The sequence below is a fragment of the Argentina anserina genome, chromosome 4 (genome assembly GCF_933775445.1).
Source record: "Argentina anserina chromosome 4, drPotAnse1.1, whole genome shotgun sequence".
Classification (NCBI taxonomy): Eukaryota; Viridiplantae; Streptophyta; class Magnoliopsida; order Rosales; family Rosaceae; genus Argentina; species Argentina anserina.
Genome location: NC_065875.1, coordinates 23277480 through 23304838, shown reverse-complemented (window position 1 = coordinate 23304838; position 27359 = coordinate 23277480). Strand labels below are relative to the sequence as shown.

Genomic DNA, 27359 nt, shown 5'->3' with positions numbered 1-27359 from the left:
CAAGCACACATAGATCATCTCTAATTAGACCAGCCTAAATTCCACTAAGTGAAGATAAACTAAAATGTTTAAGTTATCTTTCTTTCACTAAGAAATCAATACTTTTGTATTATGCAATGTACATGGTAGAGATCATATAAATATATGATGCATTTTAGCCATGCAAGCTAGATCGATGATTACCAAGATATATCAGAACAGTAGATATAACATTCAATGTTAAGTAAACTTCCTCGTACATTAGGCCAAACTTCTTGCTCGATCTTCAAATGTATGACTTTTTCAATTTAAAGTTAGATGAAATGATAAATTGACCCAGGGCCAGTCCTGATAATTTTGGTGCCTATTTTGTAAACCGCGTACAATTAATGTTCATTTTTTAAATTCTATATTCTCATTTAGAAATCTTTTTTTTTTTTGCTAGAACGGGGATTGGAAAGAGACTCCAATCCCAATGTATTAAGAAAAGAAAATGGTTACAACCAAATTGACAGACTGATTAACTTAGAACACTAATTTTGAAGCTAATTTTAATTAAATAAAGTATATGACTTATGCATCGATTTTGGGTTGCGCATTAGCGTTTCTACTTGCATTTGTCAACTGCGTCGTACAAGACGTTAAAATGCATATCATAATAATCATATATACATAAAATATAAGGAGAAAACGATTTTTTTTAGAGACTCGTTAACTTGAATGAATTGACATTTGTGTGATGACAAATAATTAGAATGAATTGACTGGTTGAATAATTATTTCATGAGGAGACTGGTAAAATTTATTTGTTACGATTACACATATTGTTTAATTGATTCAGGAGCGCTATAACATAGATTTTTTTTAATTATGTGTGAAAAAATATGTGAAGAAAAAAATCAAACACACATAATATATATATAATTTGTGGATTGGATTGAAGTGTGAAAAAATTGTGTGGATTCCATAACTTTAAATTTGTGGACAACTCCCCTTACGAAAATGAATTAAATCTCATGTGTTAATAAACATTGAAAACATAGAAACTTGTGTGTGCCCTCATGAAGTTGATGCCCTGTGCGGTCGCCCTGCTCGCCTTAGGGCAGGGCCTGGCCTGATTAGATCATTATTGCCAGCCAACCTAAATATGGTTCATTAGACTATTCTAAATATGGTTTTGGATACACTATGAATTATGAAATGCATGTGCTAAGAATAGTAGTGTTCATGATCCATAAAGAAAAGCCAAAGAGAATAGTGAGATCCTATATATGCATATTGTATATATCAGCGAGGCTAATTGCGAGTAGTTCTAGTAGGGCAATAGTAGTGGTTGTAATGCAGAGGTTCCATAACTGATTAATATTATGTTCTATTCGTTTGTTCTAAATCCATGGGCAACTTGTCAACATGAATATCAGAGCTTCCACAAAATCAAAACAGAAAGAAGAAGAAAAAAAAATAACGAAGGAGAAGAAGAAGATCCTGCAACCCTGCCTACAGTTCCCGGCAGGGCCCTATCTAGTTATCATCTTTTTATCGTTTTTCTTCAAGGACATAGATAATGGATTGCACCTTCTAACACTATAAATTGTGGAAAATTGACAGCGTAAGATACCCTACCTCCCTACATATATTGTTTTCTCTTTCATCCGTCCTCACACTCTAACCCTCACTCTTGTTTCCTATTCATTTTGTTGCACAAATCCAATTAATATAGTTCGTTTTCAAAAACGAAATATATAATCTACGTGCATGTAAAAATGGTATTTATAATCATACGTGTTTGGCATATACTGAAGGTGAATAACATCACCCTTAACCTAGCTATTTGACCCAACAGTATCTGTATATCATATTATCATATATATACTATACATTACGTTCAACCATACACATAGGATTTTGTCAAAAAAGAAAAACCATACACATAAGATCTTCATACAAGATATCAGAACACATGGAATCAAGGGTCAAGTCAAGTACATGCAATTGTTAAAGCAGCTAAATAGACATTTTTAAATCTTCATTTACATGTTTAACCACAAAAATCTCTAGTCTTTAGGTTTATATATAAAGCCAATGAGAAGCTATGGAAATGGTGATCGATTCGGATGCCACATTTGAGTGCTCTCTCTCTCTCTCTCTCTCTCTCTCTCTCTCTCTCACATCCATTTCTTTTAATTCTTTACACTATCCCCTGTTTCTACTACGCATGATTAATCTATTTACCAATTTAGAAGTGAAATTTATAATAACTCCACATAGATGTAGCTATATATTTCCACCATTTCTCCTCGATTCGACGCGGACGACGCTGTTTCTTCTCGCTAGAGTGACACCACACCTTCTTAGACGTTGTTCCGATGAAAAAGAAGGCGAAAAAGATCGAGATCGGAGGTCTGTGTGCAGCAACCTCACTCAGAACTTCACCACCGATCATGGTGAACCTCAGATCCTGATCTATTTCGCCTTCTTTTTCATCAGAGCAATGTCTAGGAAGATGTGGTGTCACTCCAGCGAGAAGAAACGGCGTCGCCGGCATCAGATCGAGGAAAAACGGCGGAAATCCAAACGAAAAAACTGTTCGCACGTCCGCAGCCGAGAAACACTATATATATATATATATATAATGATGTATTTGAAGGAGATGAGAGTAATCAGAGTACGTTTAGAACTTGAGATCTCTTAGAACTTTGCTGTTTTTCAGGTACCCATTATAAATTTTCATATCTGAAATTATTGTACCAAGATCAGTCCATATCATGTCGTAGACGTACGTGGCTAGATAATATTATATATATATATATGCTTCTTCGAGAATGAGATGCGACTCTTCAATTACACACCCTCTCTATATCGCCAAATTCAACTATTTTCCCAACTCGATCATAATTCTGTGTGACAAGGAAAAATCGGATTTTAATAGTACTCGATCATATGAGTAAAATGATTCTAGGGCATACGATTCTTGGTTTGTACGTTCTCATTCAAACAATACCCTGAAAGTTTTGTCAAGTCAGAATTTCCACAATTTAATGCAATTTTTTCCATGTTGTCTCCTATAATATTATCCTTTTGCAAGGTTGGTGATTTCACGTGGCGCATATACCTCAATTAATTCGTACGTCATACATAATAATGGTTCTATCATCTGATATTTCTTTCGAGGAGGGCCATAATTATACTACATAAAACCATATCCACCATGAATTTTAATTTTGTGCTGGCTAGCATATTACGTATATGCTCAACTTTGCATCTACGTACACATAAGCGTTATCATCCTTTGGTACGTTTAGAAATGGAAGGCAATGGATTGATTCTCTTAACGTGTTATCAGAACCATGCACATGATTTTCGACCTACTCTAAATGGAGAAAGTTTTAGGGAAAGGAGGGGGATCATGAAAAGTCTGATGTTGAAGTGTCAAATAAAATCATATGCAGTGAATTATATATGTGTGTGTGTGTGTGTGTGTCAGTGTGTGTGTGTGTGTGAAAACGATAACTGCGAACTTGTATTCATAAATCGGTTAACTGTTTTTGTTCATATATGAAAGTGTTGAAATATATAGTAGACAAAATTATTTTGACAAGGAGATAGTTGAAACATTTACATATTTAACAGTGTTATAGAAACGTTTATTACTACCCAGTACACTCAAATATTAGATATATATAATATATGTTAAATCTCCACAAATTGTTATGCTACTCGATATTATATGGGATATTTGCTGGAATAATAAAAACAGTAACTAACAGTGCAAGACATGGAGAACCCTAAATGTTTCAGACAAAAAAGCATTAATTGTCTGGTACACATGCATGGAGGCCTAGTCGATCGATTGGTTATGAGTTGCTTCAATGTCAATGCTTGGAGATGATCGATCACTTGGATTATATTCTCATTGATGATGATCAGGATCAATGGATCATTATCTTCCAGAGTGTTGGAAAGGATGGTATATAATGGTCGAAAAGGCCGGTCAATTAATCAGATTCGGGCAACAGCAATCCAATGAATTAGTATCACTTATATATATGTCGCCCTAGTTTTTTTTTTTCGATCACCTGTGGCATGCGTAATCATATTTTGAAAACAGAAAATGCTGTGGTATATATGTTGGAATTTGGTGAAATGTCAAAACAAAATTGCGCGCGTTTTATCCCCAGAAGCAGCTTATACTTATATACCTAGTATAATTCGATCAGATGTATAGTAAAGTAAATAATGCAGATCAGTCAGTGGATTGCGCGCAGATTCTGAACGTACGTACTAGATAAGAGATGGCTCTTTAATAACGGAATATTTCTATATATGCTTCTTTTCAATTAATTAAGGAGATACATATGATGACTATACTATATCTAATTATCAATATTTGGTCCCAATAACACAATCTAGACCGATCGAGCACCCCAAAAACAGAAAAAGAAAAAGAATCTTCCGGCTGCCTCATGTGAACACCCAATTAATATGGTTTTTGAGTGGGTATGAATTAGTATAATTTGAAGCCATACGAGAGTGATATGACATAACTAATAAATAATCATATGGTTTACTAGATCATTATTCGAGATAAGACTCATAAGAGACATAGTGGACACAAAGGAAGACAGGCACTGGTGGAGATTGCATGCATTGCACTCAGGATATACTTCGTGCATATGTACTTTTATTTTCAAATATTTATGCATGTAGATAAATAATTTGTATATATTTAGCTAGCTAAGTGACTAGCTAGGGTCATGAATTTTCCATTCGGCATGGTTCAATCATACCTATTCTCTATTCTGAAGTCCTTTCGAATTCCCAATTCAAATACGATGTTACCCTCTGGATAGCCTGATTAGGCTCGTCGTAATATGCATATATAAAACAGAAACAAAACATTAGCATAATCCTCACACTGACCAGCCATATTTCTGACTCTGATCTCCATATGTCCGAGTAATTCTATTGAGAAGACATCGATCAAGAGTGTTCTTGACTATTTTAGATATATATGCTTAGTACGTACACGGTTCAACAAACAGAACACGATCGATAGCTGCTTTCTAATGTTCCGTCACAAAATGGTAGTTGCTTAATAATTAGCTTCGCAAATGCAGTTTAACTGGTAAATGTCAACTCATCTATAATATTAATAACTTAAACACATTTGTCAATCAAAAATAATATAAAAGACATAAAAATCCTCAGACTATATTTTATTTTTGATAAACTTTTAATATATGAATGTTGTATATGTAAATAACAAAATATAGAAAATAAATACAAAATATAATGAATAATTATCTACAACTCTGCATACTATCTTCACAAATAACTTCTAAACTGCTATTTTTACATGTGGATAACTTCTTCCTCTCCATACGCATATGTGCCAAGGCTAGTGGTAAATTAAAATAATAATTAAAGATAACAAACGATTGATGCAGATTTGTTTTTGACAATGATATCGTTGCCTTGATGAAGATGAGATTGAGATGTTAACGTATCAATCTACTCTCTTTTGTGCTCTCATTTCACTACTAATTAATTTCAGATAATTATGTCGACCTAATCTAGTAAGAATTTCAAATCAACAACTTAATTAGTTAATTATGTCCCAACGAGTTTGTATAATTAGACGAGTTAATTTGTTTCTTCGCACCTTATTTTATATAAAGGTTAAAAGATGAGAAAAAAGTTGGGATTTCTTGACAAAGGTGGCTAGCTACTAGATAGGAATGCCTTTAGGGCAACTAAATCACGACTGTGTTCGACTCAAAAGTTCATCGGCTTATTATTTGTTCATATCACGACAACAAGAAAAGGTCTTGCACTATACTAGAAAACAAAATGCATGCCCTAGGTTAAATTATTAGAGTCGTCTTCCGGTCTTCGTGACAAAAATTAACGTGTATAAAGAAAATCATCCATAAAATATCTTCATATTGCATCATTCAAATCAGCATGAGAAGTTATTAATCAGTTCATATATCTAGTTATTCTACCTTAGATTTCTCCATTGGACAGAAATGAAAAATATGCTAATCCAACGCTGGAAGAAGCCAGATTATATATACGACTGATCTAAGTAGCTCTTCAGCTGTACGTAGTTGCTTCAATATAAATCAATACGGATAATAATATGATATATTTAGGTGTACTCTAGCTTGAATTGTCAGAATTGATCTTCGAATACACCGTCAACAACATACCTGCTAGATAACTAGTACGTACATGTTCAACGCTAAAGTTAACAAAACAAAGGTAAAGTAACTAGAAAATTACACAGATCGATAGTAAGATGATGCAAATCTTTCCCCTCATAAAAGGTGGCAACAAATTATAGCCCTAAGGATAAAAAAACACTTGGGATAGCTTAACAAAGCATGCTATCCCTACCGATGTACGAATTCATTTTATAACACACACACACAAATTTCTGGAGGCTGGAGCTGTATTCAGATGTTTATCATCTTATATATCTATCCCAAGTGTTTTTTGATCCTTAGGGCTATATATATTCACACAGACGTACATACACGGCCCTCTTCTAGTGAGGAATCACTTAAAAAAAAAAAATAGGTCACTTAACCAACTTTTCAATTACATTTCAACATCTCTACAGTTCAATGTGTATATCACCATCTCCACGGTCAAATCTCCACCGTTTAATGTCTAATGTGTATATCACTTTTGTAAAATTTCAACAAAATTAGAGGTTTTTAAGGTATTTCAAACTGAGATTTAAACTTAAAAGTATGAATGATTCAAGTTTGATAGATTTGACCCGTCCACTATTTTCACTAAGTTTGATACCATAACGATCACCATTTTTGCTGAAATATTACAGAGATCACTACTAAAAAGGTCCCCAATGCACACTGATGCAAATTAGTATCTATTGGGAGCAAAGGATACTGATATCAGTGTGTAATGGCAATAGCACCTGTGAAGCCACTAAAAAACTATCAGTGCCCTCTATAAGAGGTGCTAATGGGCAAATTCACACTAATAAAACATCAGTGTGATAACTTCAACCAAGGCATATTCATGTCAGACTGATATCACACTGATATCAGTGGCTTTTGAACATACTGATATCAGTGGCAAACTCATTAAACTGGATTAAAAAAAAGGCAATTACTAGTATTAGTATTTGCACCCCTTCATTCACATTCAGTATCTAAACTTTATTCTACAATACACAACAAATTAAGCTACTGAAAGTTCCTATTACATCCATAAAAATACATGTGGAAATAAAACTGTGCCTTCCCAGATGCTATCCTTCTTTGATATGGACAAACTCTTTCAAAGCAAATAGCAACATATTCAGAATACCTGAAGTTCAATGAAGAAAAAGTTAAACTCTTTTTTCAAATTATCTAGCAACAGATAAGAATTACATATAATGAAACTGTAGAATATCTACATTACCACTGGGCCAAACGATTCTACAAAACCCATTCAATGGCAAAATAAGAAAATTATATAGAAGCATCTACTGCTAACTACAACATGGAACAGCCCATACCACTGCATCCATGACTCCTACTCTTTTCTTACATTTAAAGGACAAGGATCCTTCAGAATTTCCATTTTACCCAACTAGGAATCCCCTGCACCAGAAACATGAACCCGAAATAAACGAAAATAAGACAAATGCCACTTCATGTGACCAAAGGCAAGTCATTGGGTCAGCTAGTTACCAGTTGATTTACAGAAAGACTACGAGCTCGCACATATCCAGTGAGGAGAAGGGTACATGTTCCTAGATTCATATCATCTGCTACCATTTCAACCTACATACAATCAAGGAAATTTGTGATTACATAGGTGCTTGTTTGTAAATGATAGATCCAAATTCTAGCACCTTCTGAGCCATCAAGATTCTCATATTCCCCAGCCATCAGTATACACCATTAATATCAAACTTGAAAACTTCAATCAAATTAAATGATCAGATATCTACCTGAAAGAATTTGGCATTTCTTAGAGGAGAGGGGTTTGGAAGTGGGTTTGTAGAAGCAAGTTCTCCATTAGTAGTCATTTGACAATCTCCTGCACGCGCGAGAATAACAACCTCAATATCTCAGATCAAATTCACAACCCGTATTATTATAAATACGTATAAAAACACACAATCTCACATTTAACAACAAATCTAAAACTCAAGACAGAAAGTTTAAATGCCATGAACTCATATTTTAAAAACAGAGAAGAGAAGGGTCAAACCAAGAAGTCAAAGTAACATATCCCTGCTCTGCCCTCCCATTTCCCAACGACTGCTGCATCCAATCCGATGACGAATAGTCTGCCGAACGGCAAAATCGGCACCGCCATTCCATCAAAGCTATCCTTCGCTGAGATGCCGCCGTACCATTCGAAACACTGTTGGGATCGGTCTTCTACCGGTGGCGCAAAGCTACGATTCCCACCGCTCACCCACCAACCCTCTAGATCGGAGACAAAATCAAGTGAAAACCTTGGCATCTGAACTTGCCCGTGAGCCTCTCCGTTGAACTACCAACGCCAAGCCGAACACCGATCACCGTGGGGCTTCACACCATTTTCGTAGCAAACCCAGCTCCGATCTATCATCCTACAATGCCAATTCCTTCGATGTAGAAACCATCTAAAGTGGAGGAGGAAAAAACTGAAGATCTAATCTACGATTTGAAACTAAGGACCACAAATACATCCACAACAACACTAGAGCATTCCCGTCCGACCACGCAAATCGTACATCGGCTTGGCCGCGGGCCAATATCGACGACGCAGCGCAGTTGGACGAGAGGAGAAGAGCACTAGAGATAATTTGAGTTAGGCGCGTGGGGAGCGTTCTAGAAAAAAGAGGCGTGTCTGGGCAATTTGACACCACTAACACTATCTAAGGAATAAACAATCTTGTTTGAGTCTGAATATAGAGAGAGAAGAGGAAAGGGGGATTGTGTCTAAAGCGTTGGATCAACTTTTCATTGATCCGACGGCTAGAAGATATCAACAAAGCTAATAAAAGCATGTGTGTCGGTCCACAACATGCATAATTTACAAGTTTATAACCCTTAACACTGTTTTAGGGATTAAGATAGTATTATTTTTCATCTAGTGTGTGTCATACACACCGATCATCAGTGGCATGCAAAAAAAACCCACTGATAATTAATATCAGTGTAGAATGGTAGTATATTGGCACTGATGGCACATTGGTTGCAAGTCAAGGGGTGCTATTGGGGAGATTTGTAGTAGTGGATGATATACGTATTAGACCCTAAAAATTGAATGGTGGAAATATATAAATGCAATCGAAAAGTTAATTAATGAACTATCCATTTTTTAAACAAAAAAATGGATTCCTTATAGTGGAGGAGCCCTATATATATATATATATATATATATATATATATATATATATATATATATATATATATAGGAAATTTGGTTCATGGATGCTCCTCTAGTCACCATGATTTCGTCTCTTACAAAAACATGCAAGTACAAAATATTATTAACAAATAATATTAGTAATTATTAAGTCAAAATTATTAGAAAATAACACAATATGAATATTTATCTTTGATCAATGAGGCTTGTAATTAACACTTGGATGAATAAATATTTAAGGTTGAGACATGTAAACACTGTCCGTAAAAGTAGATTTCACCCCTCGGAAACAATGTCTCAGTTTAGTAGGTTTATGGGGTCTACCCTCCAGGATACAGCAAACCGTTGATTCTCGTAAGCGTACACTCACATACTCAGATCCTAGAATTACTTGGTTCTTCATTTGACATTACAGGAAAACAACTAAGAAAACTTTAACTATAGAGAATATAATGTGTTTATAGTGTGTATGTATATATTGAAATGAAAGAGATGTCAAGATTATATAGGAGTAGAAGTCTGAAAATTTGTAACACATAAAGATACAAGAAATGTTACAAATAAATAAATGCAATAACTCTTATATATATTATGAACATGAGAAATATATATATGAGTAATTTATTAGCTTGTAACACCAACTAAATGCTTTAAAAATAAAACGGATGTTCAATTTTAGAATTTAAGATTATTCAAAATAATATTATATTTTAAAATTCTACAAAAATTCCAATAATATATATATGCGCAGAAATTATACAAAGTGAAGTTGACTGTGCGTTGGCTGTGCATAGAAATTACATGATCGTAATGAGCCATAACAACTGTCTAATTATCGTAATAATTAACAGTTGTTAGGCTCATTACTAGAGGTGGCAAATGAGTTGGTCCGGTCTATTTTAAACGGGCCAAAACCGTGCTCGTGTTGTGTTCGGGCCGGGCCATTTGTTTAAATAATAATCTCGGCCCAAACCCATGTCGGGCCGAGCCCGGCCCATTAGCATTATATGACACAATTAAAATAAAAAATATTATGTCTTTTAAACATTTGTTTTATATAATTATTTAGAGTAGTAAAATAAATAAAATACTACAACACATTTCATAATCTTATTTTTAAAACGTTACGTATCTTAAAATAGTGACGTTTTATTCAGTATTTTGATAATATTTGAGAAATATTGTAATTAAAGTAATGAAATAATCAATATATTTTGATTTAAAAAGTATAATATTCAAGTTTAAATATTGATATAAATAATATAAAATTATGTGTTTAACGGGCCGACCCATGAATTAATCGTGCCGGGCTAAAAACGGGCTCGGGCCGTACCGGGCCCATGAGCCAAAATATCTCGGCACAGTTCATTACAATAACGAATTCGGGCCGGACCGGCCTGCTAACGGACTCAGACCGTACCCGGTTGATTTTTAACGTACCAGATCCGGACCGAACCGAACTCAGACTTTTAGGCTAATTTGCCCCCTCTAGTCATTACGATCATGTAATTTCTAGCTAGCTCGACCACAATTAGTTAATCATGCGACCTACATGGCTAGCTGCATGCATGTATATTAATTAATAACAACAGGAATATGTTAAATTGTTAATGTAGTTAATTATTTCGTTATGGACTCAATTCTATGTTCTCTATCACCACGGAGAGTGCATACAACTATTGTTTTTAAAATGGGATGTGCATCATTAGAGTCTTCTAGTCGATCTTACTTTAAAAACCTACCATACATATGCCTCACGTCCTCACCAATAATTACTCTCCCTTTGAGTATTGGTTGTTATAATATTGATTATGAAGTGTGTTGATCAAATGAGCCCAGATGCTATGCTTGATCACTTACTTTTGAATTCTTGTAAGGCAAAAAATTATATGATTTACGAATCCAACCATTGCAACTTGCGACACAGATAAGCTTCATTCTCCAATAGAGTATACTAATTATGGTTTGACCAGTTAGCTAATAGCTAGCTATCAGTACAATTACAGTTGATCTGATTGTTGTTATATGTTAAGACAACACATCACCAATCAGGCGTTGTATAACATTATCTATCAGTAGTACAATTTGTAATCGAAACGTGACATGTTGGTAGATCGCTAGATGCATCAATGCATCATATTAAACATCTCTCTCCAGTACACTGACGGAAGCTAGTAAAAGAAAATTCAACGAACTCAATTACAAGCTGCATAGAGCCTTTCGTGAACAATCTTCGATACTTTGACGACAAAGTGGACAGCGCGTAGATTCATTCAAACACATATGGAGACACATATGGTGGTATGTGTGTCCACATTTATCTAGCAGCGCACACTCGTCTCTTTCTTTGCAGTCCATCAAGCAAATGGAACACTCGTCGCTGCAGAACCCCATTTCTTCGTCCCTCTGGTAACTAAAAATCAGATAGCCTTTGGACCTCCTGGCACCGATTCTCACCAGAAAAAAGGTCGCATTTTTTTGTAGATGTTGCATCCCTGTGATCATCTTATTCCCTGAACAGTACAGTCTTACCATGAGTATTAAGTCGTATACCAAAAGGAACACAGGGAAACCGAACGCAATGCGGAGGATTGTAGTGATGGTTAGTGCCAATGGGATGATGATGATGATCAAACGGAATGGAAAGAAGAACAATGCTGTATGTTATCAAGACTAGTATATTGAGTATACAGATGGGAGTTCACGTTTAATCCTTGCGATGTTGAGGACTATTAGATTGAGATATATAAATATATATATATAAATATATATATATATATAATTTATTAACATCACAGCAGAAACTAGGTGAGCCATGACAGCGTACGTTGCTAGCCAGCTCCCAGCAAATTTCGAAATTATGGATTACTAGCCTTGTTATCCTTTGATTTATATTATAAGGACTCGTCTAGCTAGAGTAATCCCAGTGAGCCAAGAAGATCAAATATCGATCAAATTGGGAGTATAAGGGGGTTTTTTTTTCTTCTAATAATCCAGTTCCACTACAGAGAGGTAAAAGAATGTTTAATAAATCATCAATATGAAAATGGATTCTACCAACCAAACAGGTTTTGGGTCAAGTTCGATGAGATGAATAATTGAGTGCAATTTGCTATAAAACGTCTAATATCACTAATTCTATACTCACACCATTGTGAAGAATCCGAGCATATAACTCATCATTCAATTTAAACACTTAACAACATTTCTTTGTTCATCACTCTGATGTATCCTTTCAGCTTCCACAATTTTTTCAGGCGGAGACAACGTCAACAAGAATAAGATGACGATATGGAGCAATCATTCGTCAATCAGGTGGTCATAACGGAAGCACAACACGATGATGAATCAACTTGACCAAGTGGTTCACGTCGCAGTAAAAACCAAATAAGCTACGACAAAGGCTATCTAGGGGACGCAATCTCATGGAAGATTACTTCATCGAACGTCCAATCTTCGACGCTCAAGACTTTCGCCGGAGGTACAGGATGAGCAGAGACCGATTCAACATTATCATGACGGACCTCTACAACCACGACTTGTCTTGGCATCAAAGAGAAGACGCCACTGGTTTGCTAGGGCTACTTCCCCAACAAAAGATGACCGGGGCTCTACGAATTCTAGCGTACGGGTCAGCCGCATATCAATGTACTGAAATTACAAGGATGGGGAATCGACTACCCTGGAATGTATGAAGGAGTTTTGCAGCCAAGTGGTTCATCTCTATGGTCCAAGATACCTTCGCAGTCCAACACCGGAAGACCTCACGCGACTACTAGCTAAAGGCGAACGCCGAGGTTTTCCAGGTATGATTGGAAGCATCAACTGCATGCACTGATAGTGGAAGAACTGCCCAACTGCCTATCAAGGGACATACTCGAGGCGAAAGGGTCGCCCAACGGTTATCCTAGAAGCGGTGTACTCGTATGATACGTAGATATGGCACAGTTGTTTTGGGTGTCCTGGAGCTAAAAATGACATTAATGTGCTCCACCTATCGAATGTGTTCTCAGAGATCCTTGCCGGAAGATGCCCAACTGTCGTCTACAAAGTCCCAGACAGAGGTACACCACAACTTATTATATGGCTGACGGAATATATCCAAGGTACTCTACATTTGTCAAAACAATTTCCAATCCCCAGACGCCGCAAGATAAGCTCTTCGCAAATAAACAAGAGGCATACCGAAAAGATGTGGAGAGGGCATTTGACATCTTGCAATCTCGATGGGCAATTATACATCATAGTTTTACATTGCACCACAAATCGGTAATGACTATCATTATGTTAGCTTGCATTATATTGCATAACATGATTGTTGAGGAAGAGTACGTGGATGATGAGGATGATGAAGAAGAAGAAGACTTGCAAAACCCATCGAGGGCTTTCCAGGTTTATGATGGGTGGGTGAATGCATAAGGGAATCGAGTTCTTTTTTGAGCCAATTAGTAGAGACGGAGCTAATATACAACGGTGTTGCCGATCTCGAATCCGCTTACATCTATCAAGAGCTCGAGAGAGACTTGGTGAAACACATTTGGAGGGTGGAAACCGGTGAAATACTTTAAATATGTTTTATTGTGTGTTTTCATGATGCTTGTGTTTAATTATTAAACTTGTGTTTAATTTAAATATGTGATTTAATTTAATGTGTATTTTAATTTCAACTTAATAAATAAATTACATTTTATTTCTCAAAATTTAAATTACATAAAATGACGAGCCAAGTACAGATTTATTCTTAGTATAATACTATAACTACTATGGAAATAATACGCGACTTATGTGATAACAATCAGAATATGTTTCATCGATAGGTTGATCTTGACTAGCTTCTCATTCATTAAGGATTACTAGTTTCCTCTTGGTAAAGTACCTTTTTGAGATTGGGGTCATAGCCTCCAAATCCATTGTCATGATCCTTGTGTCATTATCTTATTTCTTCAATCGTAACTCTTCTTCCACCCTTACTTCTTTCCACTTTTGAATGTCTATGTACTCCGCGTAATAATTAAGCTCACTTTCATTATGGGCTAACCTCTTGGTATGCCATGATGCTTGGTCACTTGTAATGGTATGCAAAACCTCAACTCATTGCTCAATAGGAGTCTTACCTTGTTTCTTTTGGCGCCTAGCTTCCTTTGCCGCCTTGGTTCTCATTGGTCTAGGTGGACTCGATGTAGCTGTTGTGTTGCTTTGAGGTGTCTTATTCAATTGGTCGTCATCCAAATTGATGGTTGGAGATGATTTAGTTGCGGAAGGAGTACCATGGTAACTACTTGCATATGGAGATGGAGTAATAAGTAGCACCGCAACGAAAGATGAATGATCTTTAACTACTTCCAAACATTCAAAGTGTGTAAACTTTTTCTTCTTAGCATTATAATAACATGATTGAGTTTGTCGTTCCTGATGTGAAAAACTTATATTAGGTATATATTTAATTACATAATTTAAATAAATTAGATAAAATAATTAATGTAAACAAATTAGATATATTAAAACAAATAATGTAAACAATGCTACATATTTAAATAAATTAGATAAAACAAATAATGTAAAAAAATTAGATATATTAAAATAAATAATGTAAATAATGCTACATATTTAAACAAATTAGATATAAAATACATAATTTAATTCATATAATCAAATAAAAATTATAATATATGATAAAACAATGTAAACTTACTTCATCCATTAGCGAAGTGCCGCTAGCTATACGTTGCCGTGACGCCGCCAAACATTTGCCCCATTTTTACAAGAGTAGCTTGAACTTGTTGTAGTGAGAAGCGAGCGTGATTCGGGTCCTCGGCTCCTTCGGAGGTTTCTCACCCGGTGCTAGCACCCAATTTTGCATACAATCGGCATGAATTGTCTCCCACAATTTGTGCCTCTTTTGTTTATTACAGTCATATTCATCAATGCTATGACGGACAAAAGAGATGCACATTTGTAAATCTTTGAAAGGAAGCCAATGGGTGCCCATTATTTTGGAAAAAAATGCTAAACGAAATGAGAGAGGAGGTGGAGGAAGATGTGAAATTTGTTGTGCACAAATTAGTGTGAGTTGATCAAATATTGTAGTATTTATAGGCAAATTTTTGTGAGAGTTTTCAAATTTTTGAGATTTTTAACTATTTTTTGAGTTTATATCTGTTCTGATCAAATAGTAACCGTTGTCTATTAATTCTGACCGTTTGATCGAAATTTCTGATTCAAAATGGAATGCCCAAATCTATTAAACCGTTGACCCATTCGCCTAACAGAAAAAAAAAAAAGTAAAACGCGCCTGACGTCAACCACGTTTTGTGGAATTCGTTAGGGGGTCGAGCAATCGCCGTAGCAAACTTTGCTCGAGCGGAGAGGCAAGCAAACCTTCCCAGTTGACTGGGCGAGCAACTCTCGTCCGGTGCGAGATCGGAAATGGGTTTGCTCAAGCAAACCTCCCGGTCTCAATCGGTGCTCGAGCACTACCTCCTCCTTTGCTCGCCGGTGCGGGTGCGGGTGCGGGTGCTGGTGCTCTAATAGGATATTTGCTTCTCACCCCTATTAGGGTTTTCTTTGACTCAGCCAACGATAGTTGAATAGCATCCAGAAAGCCACACAAAGATCAAGGTAAAACAAAGGCTCGATCTACTAAACCGATTTGAACTATCCGCAACATATCCTTTCATCAATCAATTTCTACAACCCCATCCACCTTATTCCTAATCTGCTCTACAAGTTTAGAAGTATATATACAAGAGTTTTGAGATTGCGCCAATCAAGTCCTTACGGGGAACTCTTGTATATGATTCATCTTGGATTTACTAATTGAATTGGGTAATCCTCATCTACATCAGCGGAGTCTACAATTTACCCAAAAGTAATCGGATATTTTGTAAACTAAGATTCAGCGTTGGTTGGTGGAGATTGAAATGAGTGGACGAGCTCATATCTCGTTGACTAAAAGTACATCAATAGTAAGAGACAACTACAATAGAGATAGATATAATTAGAGGGCAATGGCGTTTTAGTAGGCCAAAAGAGGTCTACTTAGAGTTTTAGGGAGTTAAAAAGTAATATGGAGGTGAAATTAGCAATGGAGGTACACTTAGTCATTTTGGAAGTGCAAATAGAACCCCTATAAGAATGCAGCAATCTTCTTTCTTTTCTGCTAAAAAAAATGCAGCAATCATATATTGAGTGAACACCTAGGGAATATCTGGTTGTCCATGTTTATCTACCGAACCATCCCTTCCTTCAAAAGTTTTAGTTACAAATAGGTAACCCTCACTCTATAGTTGATAGTTATATCACAATTTTGTTGGATTTTACCGTTCAATTTAGAGTCGATGATTTTTTTTTTCACAATCTTGTTGGGTTTTACCGCTCAATCTATGTGAATGTTACGGCTCCACCAACGATCATATCATCATTAAAAAACGGCAAACTTAGAGTTAAAGATATCCCATTTTTCATCAATGGACGATAGCTTGCAAGTGAAACAAAACGATTTAAAAACGCTAGGATTCATCACAGGAGAGCTCTTTTTTTTTTTTTTGAAAATGATCATAGGAGAGCCATTAACAACAACCCATAAGACAAACAAAACTATAGAACGAGGTAGCAGACGACGACCAATTCCAACTCCAACATATTATACCACGCCCACGTGTCACACCATAACTGGCCCTGCACAACCCCCCACTTTCCTACACTGGTTTTGACAAAACACAGACCAATGCTTCCTTCTTGTTCTTGTTCTTGTTCTTGTTCCTCTTCATCTTGCTCTTGATGTTCCGAACCCCAATCTCCAGATTCTCCACCCTTTTCAGAAACCCAAATCCCCATAACCTCTTAATCACAAACCCAATTCCCATCATCACCAAAAAAGCTCGAATCTTTGGCGCCAAACAAAGCCTTAAAATGCCATCCCAGCAAATTCTACCAATCACATACCACCCTCCATCTTCAAACCCCTCCACAACTGAAAAGCTTCTTCTCAAATCTGAGGAGGACCCATCAGCAAGGCTCCTCCTTTTCTCACATTTCGAAGATGAAGAAAAGGCCGCGCCTTTGAGACCCCTTCTCCCCAAGTCCGCCAGTTACACCTTCAACACCACCACCACCACCACCAACGGCGCCACCGCCGCCGCACCAAACGGTTCTGCCAATAACAATCAGAAGCGGCGGCGGAGGACGGCCAGCGACAACTCGCTGTATTCATCATCGTCTGGCTCATCGTCGGAGGAGGGCGCCGATCGCCAGTCCATCGCCGGCGATGTGGAGCACGCTGCCGCCGAGACGTACTTGGTCACCCGGCTGAGCTTGAAGCTTTTGAGCTATCTTGGGTATATAAAGTTTCTTCCTTTTTTGGTTCTTGGTGTGTTTTTGGATTGTGTTTTGAATACCCAAAACCTTGTAATGTTTGGATGGTTTTTGAAGATGGATTGGAAATGATGCAGTTTATATATATATATACATACAGTCCATATCCAGCTGAAATTTCAGAGTGAAGTTCCAATTTTGGCACATTTTCCGGTCAAATTTTTTCACCATAAACGATTCAATATTTAGGTATGTTATTCAAAATCATCTCTAAAAAGTTTCATCCAATTTGACAATGGTTTGAGATTTCAAAATTGCGATTTACACGAACGGTTCACGTTTAACAGTTTTAATTCATTAATTGATTTAATCTAATTTCAATACCTTAACGATATCCGAATTATGTGAAATTTTGTAGAGATGATCTTGAATAACATACCTAAATATTGAATCGTTTATGGTGAAAAAATTTAACCGAAAAGTGTGCCAAAATTGGAACTTCACTCTGAAATTTCAGAATGAAGCTTCACTCTGGATAGGGACTATATATATATATAGTGTATGTCTGGATTGGAATCACTTAATTAAGGCCTTAGCTTACTTAATCATAGAGTTAGAATATTTAGAAGTGACATTGTTAAGTATTAGTGTTTTGAACTATTGTAACTCAATCTGTTATGGTGTTCTCCTAAGATGACTTTAAATGAGGAACAAATTGTAGGAACAAAATTGGTGAGACTTATGCAACTAGTTTTGAACCTGGGGCAATGGAAGATTTAAGTTAGCATTTTGATGTAACTATGAACTATTGTGTGGTCGATTTTGGATTTACTGCTTCTTTTATCGAACCTATCCTGATGTTAGATGCTTCCTGATTGTATGTTTTTATTCAGGGTAGGCTACAGATGGATTACAAGATTTATGGCCCTCGGTTGTTATTCGTTTTTACTTATGCCAGGTTTTATTCAAGGTTCGTAACAGTTGTATGAATCATCTCAATTTTTGCGTCATATATGCATAAGTTGTTATACATAATTACAGATATTCTAGTTGCTTTTCTGTTTAGACATTAAACATTGTTGACATGGTGATGGACTCATTTGCTCATGGCATTGTCAGTAAACATTACCATCCGGGGGTTATAGTTATAAAAAACTAGTGTGTCTGTTTCTTTTGCAGTTGGATATTACTATTTTTTCTCCAAGCAGGTCCGTAGAGGTATAGTTTACGGCGATCAACCAAGAAATAGGTAGAATGAGTTAACTGTCCATTTTTATATATAGAGCAATACTTATTTTATGATTCAACAGTTTCTGTAGTAATAGCTGAAATTTTGTTCTACAGGCTAGATCTGTATCTCCCAAAAAATTCTGATGGGCCAAAACCAGTCATTGCATTTATAACTGGTGGAGCCTGGATTATTGGGTGAGTGATTGATCCTTGTCTGTTTATTTTGGAAGAGTTCCTCAATGGTGCAGTTTGCATTTCTGTTGGTTTTGGACTGCAAAACTATTGAGATCACTATCTTTGGGACCATAAATCCAGTTCTTGAATTGTACATTTAACGTGATAGTTTTGCTCCTTTACTTTTGGTTTCACATATGACTTTTTCTTCGAGCAACTTGTGCCCTCTTTTCTTTTTCTTAGTACTTCTTTCGTTGCCATTTTTGTTGATGCAGTTACAAAGCATGGGGTTCTCTTTTAGGACAACAGTTAGCAGAACGAGACATCATAGTGGCATGCATAGATTACAGGTGATTTGTTTTAACCTCAAGCAAGTACATGCTACAAATCCTACAATAGTAGATACCATGTAGCTGAATGAATACTAGGAGATCCAATCTTTCTGAGTAATATGATCTTTGAATTATATTTTGAAAATTTTAACCAAAATTTAGTTCTTGCTGCTGTCAGACATATTCTCATGGTACTCTGCACATGTAATACTATTTCATGGTTCGTGACTCTAAAAGTGTGTAGCTTTTCACTTAATCTAGGACCAGATCCTTGTTTAATTTTTCCTCACCTTGAGAAAAATTTTGCAGATTAAATTTTCTGATCCTCCTATTATCCTATACTGAAGTTGAAATATTCTGTTGTTGTACATTTGTTGGCCGCTGAAACGCAATAAGCTAACTTAGACAATCATCCCTTGGCTGCCGTATATACTTGTAACCCTTTTTTATTTCCAAAAATGGTATTTTCTTCTATGGAGAAAAAGCCACTCGTCTTATCATCACTTCAGTTTCTCTCTTTTCTGAAATATGATGTTTGCGGAACCTGGCTTAGTATCATTTCCGTGATCATGTAGGGATACTGTCTGTAAAGTTCATTCTAGCAGTAGTTAGTCATTTGGGAGTTATTACTGCATTAGTCTAAAGGAAAAGCTTGTAGGCTGGAAGTATCCACAAAAATATGATGGACTGATCTCATCTAGAACTGCCTGGATGGTCAAAGCACCCCACTTTTCACTTTGTGTTATGCTTCTCCTTTTCAAGCATACAAGGTACTATTAAATCCTTTATATGGATTTGAGAATATAGTAAGCAGATGTGCTTTTATTATCATACATGCGGCATCCTACAAAAGAATCACAGTTTTAGTATTTGGTAACTGGAGGTTGTTGCTTTTAAAGCGGCATCGGTATTTTCAATTTATATATACTGCTTGAACTACCTGCCCGTCTGTAATCATTGCCTTGTTATGCTTTCATGTAGAAATTTTCCTCAGGGTACTATCAGCAGTATGGTACAGGATGCATCTCAAGGCATCTCATTTGTTTGTAATCATATTGCTGAATATGGAGGCGATCCTAATAGGTAATAGTATCATTTTATGCTTTATCTGTATAATTTTTCTAAAAATATATAGGTGATAACGTTGGTGTTGGTAATGTTATGCCAGGGTTTATGTGATGGGACAATCAGCTGGTGCACATATTGGTGCGTGCGCAATTGTTGACCAGGCAATCAAGGAGCTTGGTGAAGGAGAGAGTACTTCTTGGAGTGTCTCTCAGATAAATGCTTACTTTGGTCTTTCTGGAGGGTAATAATGTTATGCGGTTCTATCGTTCATTTAACTTTTGTAAATTGCATCTTTAGCTTCTCGTAGATGCTTTCACTTATGGATTCTCATTGCCATGCTCACACAGGTACAATTTGTTTACTTTAGTAGATCACTTCCACAGTCGAGGCCTATACCGTTCAATATTTTTAGGGTATGAACATTATCTTGCAATGCCACAATGTTTGCTAGAAGTGCACTCTGTTTGAATATTTAATGACTCCCAAATTTATTACAGCATAATGGAAGGGGAGCAATCATTGCAACGTTTCTCCCCTGAAGTCATGATTCAGGGTGCCAATGTTAGAAGTGCAGCTTCTCTTTTACCTCCTATTATCTTATTTCATGGAACTGCAGATTATTCCATACCATCAGATGCCAGGTATAAGTCGTGTCTAGATTTATATCTTTGATTAGCTATAGGTTATTCTTAACATAAATGGTGTGAATTCAGTGAAATAGCTCTTCAGAGATGGTTAATATAGCCTGATTTTTCAATCTAGCATAACTGAACATATGGTTCTCCACCAGATCTTATGAACGTATAATTTTAAGTCCACAGGCTTTGACAAACATGGTGTCTTGTGCAGTAAGAATTTTGCAGAAACTCTTCGCAGTCTTGGAGTGAAATCTGAATCAATTCTCTATGAAGGGAAAACCCACACAGATTTGTTTCTTCAGGTAAGAGAGCACTAATGATAGTCCTTTCTGATTTAGTTAAGTAGCATATCTCTTGCAGTAAACACAACCATAGCCATTTGTGCAGTTTAGAGCTAGGAAGTCGTTGACTTATGTACTGTATTTCTCGATTGTCGCACTTTGGCATCCGATCAGTAATCATTATATGGCAACGCCGTTTTTTCCATTGAATGGCTCCAATACTTGATCCTTAAAACTGTTTTCGTTTGCCTGTTCCATAATTTTCTCCAAAAAGATAAATGAGTTAAACAGAAAAAAAAAGAAAACAAAAATTGTGTTAAAATCTGTATGGTGTATGTGCTACTCAGGATCCGATGCGAGGTGGAAGAGATGCTATCATTCACGAAGGTGATTCAGATGCCCTTGCCAAAGATGCAGTGGCTCCACCAAGAAGGCGACTTGTGCCTGAGTTCATGTTGAAGTTGGCTCACAAAGTCAGCCCATTTTAATGATTTTTGTTGGTCATTTTATGTAATCTATTCTTTTTTGTACATATCATTAATGAAATGCAACTGTTTACCACGATTTCATGGGTAAATCTTCAGAACTCCCCTATTCTCATCAATCATCATATAGGTCAAAGTTCTTTGTTTCATCTGAACTGTTGAAAGCTTCTGAAAATCTTACGATTTATGGCTACAATTACTCCAGACGGGATACTAATGATAAATCTTCCTTTTATTTTTATTTTTAATTTTCTTTCCTTATCCCCCAGATTTGATCTATTTCTTTCATGTGAGTCATGTCATTAAAATTAAATCAACCATTCGGAATTTCGGATAACCTTTCACAGATGAGAAATTTCAGATGACCCATTTTCATTTTTTCCCTGGACTGACCGGTTGATGTGCCAAGGACTTCAAAGGCATGTTTGATCAGTTCCCTAACAAGGTCAAGCCAACCAATCATGAAACTGATGAAAGTCATTAACTGAGCTTAATATCTGCATAATTTTCTGAAGGATCATATTCAATGCTGGAGGGTGTGCATTTACAATGATTGTAGAGAAGTAGCAGATTTGCAGTTCCTGGTAGTAGCTGAAAAGGTATAATTTATTTCAATGGGATTGCTTACATGGATGACATAGAGTTCCCATGCTTGCACTCATCGATTACAAAGTACAATATCATGAGACAATAAGAAATGAAACATTTTTTTTCCCCTATATGCTTTTGTCTCTTCAGCATTTATCAGCACTAGCTTTCATCAGTTCTTGGATGCAGCTTTGCCACCTTTACCCTGTAAAATAATCGGTTACTAGTTTATTAATGGAAAAAAAATTACCAGCAGTCCCTAAGACACACCTATAGCTATGTACATCATAACTAATTTGTCTATGTAGATTATTCTGGCTGTACCTTCTTCTTGGGTGCAGGAGCTGGCTTGGCTGCAGCCTTCTTTGGTGCTGCTTTAGATGTTGGAATTTTGGCTGCACCATCCTTGGCGACAGCCGGTTCTTTCTTGGCCTGCCCAAACAGTTGAGTCCCAACTACTCTCTCAGCCTTCATTGATGCCATACTTGTAGAAACTTGGAAACTGTTAACAACGATATGAAATATATGCGTTGTCTACCTTGATTGCATTGACTACTTGTTTCTTCTGAGCCTCTTCTTTTTATAGGCTATAGCTTTCTCTGCTGTGAAATAAGAATTGGAATAATCGCGCTTGCAAGTTACTATAGATGATAGAGGATCGATGGTGGTGATTTCGGAGAATGGAATATGAAATATTGGCAGAGCTCTATGCACTTGAAGGTACAGGTTATAGCATCAGATGCTCATGCTTGATTACTGCTTTCTGGTATGGACCGAGACTGTTTGAGATCTTCTAGGCATATATTGTCATATGGTGATGGGCGTAAACGAAATTTTAAAGAACAAAAATAAGTGATCATGATTTCTTTTGGACTTAAGTGTATGATTCTTCTACTTTGGGGTCTTCTGAATTTCAGTCTTTATGGAAGTGGATGTGCTAGTGAATATATGATATTTAAAAGATTTAGTTCTATAGAACTTCAAATTACATTTGATTGGGATTGGAGATGTAATGCTATAATTTTGTTGCTTTAACCATACTTGATGAGCTAAACTGCTAAAGATTGAGAGACTAAAGCTTTCTGTAACTGAGTATAATATTAGTTGAATCCTTTCTGCTTATGAACACATTTGACAGGAGAAGGGTCTTCTTCTTTGAGAATCAAATTTACAGAATCTACATCCATAATTGTGGTCATGTCATCTCTTCTGGCTAAGTAAATAAGAAAACCAAAGGTCAGGTCTCATATAGGTCATGTTTTAAACTTTTAATTAGAATATATGAGCTGATGACATGATCATATTAAGCTGTAGCATTTAGATTAAAGAACAATAGGCACCACTGCACCAGGACAATCTTTCCCAAGGAGCTTGAGAATAAGAACTTTGAATATCCAAGTATATCCTCTGTAGGCTTTACAGAACACTCTATACAGACAAGCCCTTGACAGTTTCTGCTATAAATTTCCCTTTTATAAAACTCTGCTTAAACTTTATATCTTGGTAAATCATATAATAACTGGTTTTACTTCCCAATCCTGATCAAAGTTGATTCACGCTTCTTAAATTAAGTTTGTCTTGTGAAAATAAATATTTTTTGTGGTGGTGCTTTTCTGAAGCTATGGAATTTGCAGCATTTTAGTTAAACCATTTGCATAATGCTTTAGTTTGTCCTTGTCTTGTACCTTGAATGATCAAAATATGAGAATTGAGTCAACTAAGTTTGTAGTATTGATTCTGCATCTAGTTTAAACAGACAAGAAACAAGGACTTCTTTAGAACATAGATACTTTATTCAAAAGGGCAAACTACAAAGAGAAACATGGACATAAATCACAACCAAGTACAGTACTACTAGTTATGATTTTATTAGTTATGGAGGAGGACGATGTTTTAGCGTCTTCATGCACTCCACAGCTCGCTTCCTTCATCCTCGTTCTTCTTAGTTCTTGGCTGCAGATGGTTTGCTTCCAGTTGTCTAGCAAAACATTCACAAAACGAAATATATGTCAGCACATACTGCAAACTGAATTCAATATCTGTATAAGAACAAACTGAATTTCATTTATATGTAGGATTACCCTCTTCCTAGGCTCCTTAGGCTTAGTCTCAGCCTTCTTAGGGGCGGGTTTGGAGGCCGGGGCTTTGGGCGTGGTAGCACTGGCTTTTGGAGCTGCTGGCTCTTTCTTAAGTTGTAGAACAGGTTTCTCAGCCTTCAATGATGCCATTTCAGTTTTAAATTTTGTGATTACTTCCTTCCTATCTCTGGCCTCAAGTGTTTTCTCTAGTGCAATACAACTATTATATAGTGAAGCAGTTGGGGCTCATAAAATTGACCTGGAATCAGAATTCCTGTTTACAGTAGATATATAGAATGGATGGAGAGGGATGTGGTGGCCTGATGGGTACATGAGCTATGGGAATGGAATAATACAATGTAAATGGAGTGGTGGCCTCTTGACAGACGCTGGTGAATCTGATGCTCAGACAACATATATCTAAAATGACATCATTCGATGCGTATTCTAGTGACTGCAATTGCAGTTTGGACTAGGATTATGTTCAGCTTCCTCTAAAACCCTCACATTATTAGAGCTTTTCATCCTAATATCATTGGAACATTGGTAATGACTACGGATCGTCTGTACCAAAGCCAGGAGTGAAGGAATTTTCAGTCATATCTAAAATATAACAAGATTTTCAAACAAGAAAAACTGGACTAGCATTTATATGACTCAATTGGCAAAACCATGATGAAGTTCTATAGCTCTTACTCCTCTTAGGTTGCAATCACGACAGTTTCTGAGCCTTAGACAAGCCACTAGAGAGACATTGATTGGAATTATTATAAGGATATTGGCAAATATGGTGATGGGAGCCAGTACGATCTTAAGTAAGCCACAAATGCCAACTTTCAGACAATGGATTGAAGACACTACATGCTTTCATATGTAATTCTGAACAAAAATTTTACGTTGTAGTGACCCTTTCTGAATGATGTAAGGCCTCCGCCAGATGTTGATCTATATCATCTCCAAAAACATTGCTGAACAACTCATAAATTCAACATCCACCCGTCACAGGAAGAAAATGGTATCGCAAACTGCAGACATTCAAACAATTTATACAGATGAGAAACTAATAAAAGGATCATGCTTGTGCACAGATTTGAGTTCACATATACTGATTATTAGCTTTTCTGTATTAATATATTTAACAATTACTACGCTTAAAGTCCTGATGTGATGAAGTGCAGTATTGAGTATTGAGTCTATTGACATATTGACTTAACCAGAGTTATGATCCATCTGAAAATTATTTTTGAAATGGCATGGAATAGATCATAAGATCATTAAGATGTCAAGAAAAGAGGAAAATTTACCAGGAATTAATCTCTTTGTTGAAATTTTTACTCCATTTCTTCTCTGTCTTGTTTATGGATAGGGTTTCCAGAGATGGTGCCATCCAATTCAATGAGTCCCTCATGAAAGAATCTGTCACTGTCATTGGTAAGGAGTCAAAGAATCTGTTAAGGAATCTGTTATTGGGTTCCTTCTCCATTATTTTTACATCCAAATGCTTCAGACTAGGCAGTGGTGCACAACAGGTCTGCCTTGTATCTTCTGAAAAGAAGATATCCTACGACATTTCCGACAACAATTCAGAAGTAAGAAATATAGAACTATCACATACATTAGCTGAAAGCTAAAAGGACCTAAGCATTTTGCATACCCGTGAACCAAAAGCATAGATGGTTAATTTTCCAGAGCAGTCAAAATTTGCAAGGAAATCTCTGAGGGTAGTGTGATATGTGCGCCATCTTTTCCTCTTGTCAAGTATGATTGTAGCCTCGGATAAATTTGGAGCGAACATACGAAAGTTGATTCTCTTAGAACCAATGAACCGAAAATATTGGAGATTTGGAGTATCAACTTCAACATTCATTTCGTGATCACATCCACCCATTACAAAATGTCTCAGGTTGTCACTAAACACGTTGAGATCTCCTCCCCCTCTGATGCCACATTTATATAAGATCAAGTTCACAAGGAGTGGGAATTTTGAACTCAAGTTTTCAAACCATGCACCTACAAACCATGCCCGAAAAAAAGCTAGATTTGTAAGTGCTTCACAAGAAGAGAACTGGATGTTGCATAACAACGACCAGTCAGTTTGACCAAATCGAAACGATTCTAGATTTATAGCTTCAACTTGGAGTTGATCACCCGAGTTGAAAACTTCCAAGGATTTGAGGCTCGAACTTTAAACTATTATTCTTTCTCCGAAGCCTATACACTTCACTACTGATAAATTCTCTAGGGAAGGACACCCCATTATAAGGTGAAGGAATCCCAAGTCACCGAAACTTATAGAGATTAGGGACAAGGATTTCAAAGACGGAAGAGTTACAGCATCGTCATCCCTTATTTGAATTGAATCTAAACTTAAAACAGTTAAACATGCAGCATTAAGAACCTGATGTGATAAGAAGTAGCCTGATTTAGCTATATGCAACTCTTTAACATTTCTGTCAAGAGCAAACGTCAAACACTTATCGACGAGCGCTCCACAGTCTTTGCAGTAGTAACAGTACGCCATGCGAAGGCGAAATTTATGTAGGAACTTATCATCAAGCACATTGTCACAAACTCCATGAACTTTCTATGTAGCCGAGGGCTGGTATTGTGACCATTCACAACACTCGTCCTCGTCCAAATCTAATACAGGGACTAAGGGCCAAACACGTTCCCATTGCTTTGAAAGAATGCTGGCCCGGACTGCAAACTTAGTAGAAAGAGAATGAAGGTTTTGGCAGATTGCAATGTCCGGTAACTCACCTGTATTAGCCATCTTCTTTGGTTTACCACAAATCTTCTGCGACTTTGG

The 27359-nt window shown here is 36.5% G+C and overlaps 1 protein-coding gene and 2 long non-coding RNA genes across 5 annotated transcripts; 1 reads left to right on the top strand and 2 right to left on the bottom strand.

Annotated features, from left to right (window-relative positions):
• Positions 1 to 7095: 7095 nt before the first annotated feature.
• Positions 7096 to 8840, bottom strand: LOC126790464 (uncharacterized). 3 transcript variants are annotated; one of them, XR_007671730.1, is made up of 5 exons: positions 8215 to 8840; positions 7952 to 8040; positions 7689 to 7781; positions 7514 to 7598; positions 7096 to 7320 (listed from the first exon to the last, which is right to left on the bottom strand). It is a non-coding gene; the product is annotated as an uncharacterized LOC126790464 (long non-coding RNA). The 3 variants fall into 3 exon arrangements; XR_007671731.1 differs by having other exon boundaries at positions 7546 to 7598; XR_007671729.1 differs by having other exon boundaries at positions 7096 to 7598.
• An 8252-nt stretch (positions 8841 to 17092) lies between these two features.
• Positions 17093 to 22085, top strand: LOC126790448 (probable isoprenylcysteine alpha-carbonyl methylesterase ICMEL2). The gene is made up of 11 exons (XM_050516684.1): positions 17093 to 17699; positions 18570 to 18646; positions 18856 to 18925; positions 19021 to 19101; positions 19356 to 19430; positions 20394 to 20495; positions 20581 to 20721; positions 20828 to 20893; positions 20978 to 21121; positions 21330 to 21420; positions 21747 to 22085. Exons 1-11 carry the CDS (start codon positions 17143 to 17145, stop codon positions 21885 to 21887), a joined length of 1545 nt encoding a protein of 514 aa, XP_050372641.1. The 5' UTR covers positions 17093 to 17142; the 3' UTR covers positions 21888 to 22085.
• Positions 22086 to 24243: 2158 nt separating this feature from the next.
• On the bottom strand, positions 24244 to 25345 carry LOC126790463 (uncharacterized). The gene is made up of 2 exons (XR_007671728.1): positions 24554 to 25345; positions 24244 to 24450 (listed from the first exon to the last, which is right to left on the bottom strand). It is a non-coding gene; the product is annotated as an uncharacterized LOC126790463 (long non-coding RNA).
• Between the last annotated feature and the right edge of the window lie 2014 nt (positions 25346 to 27359).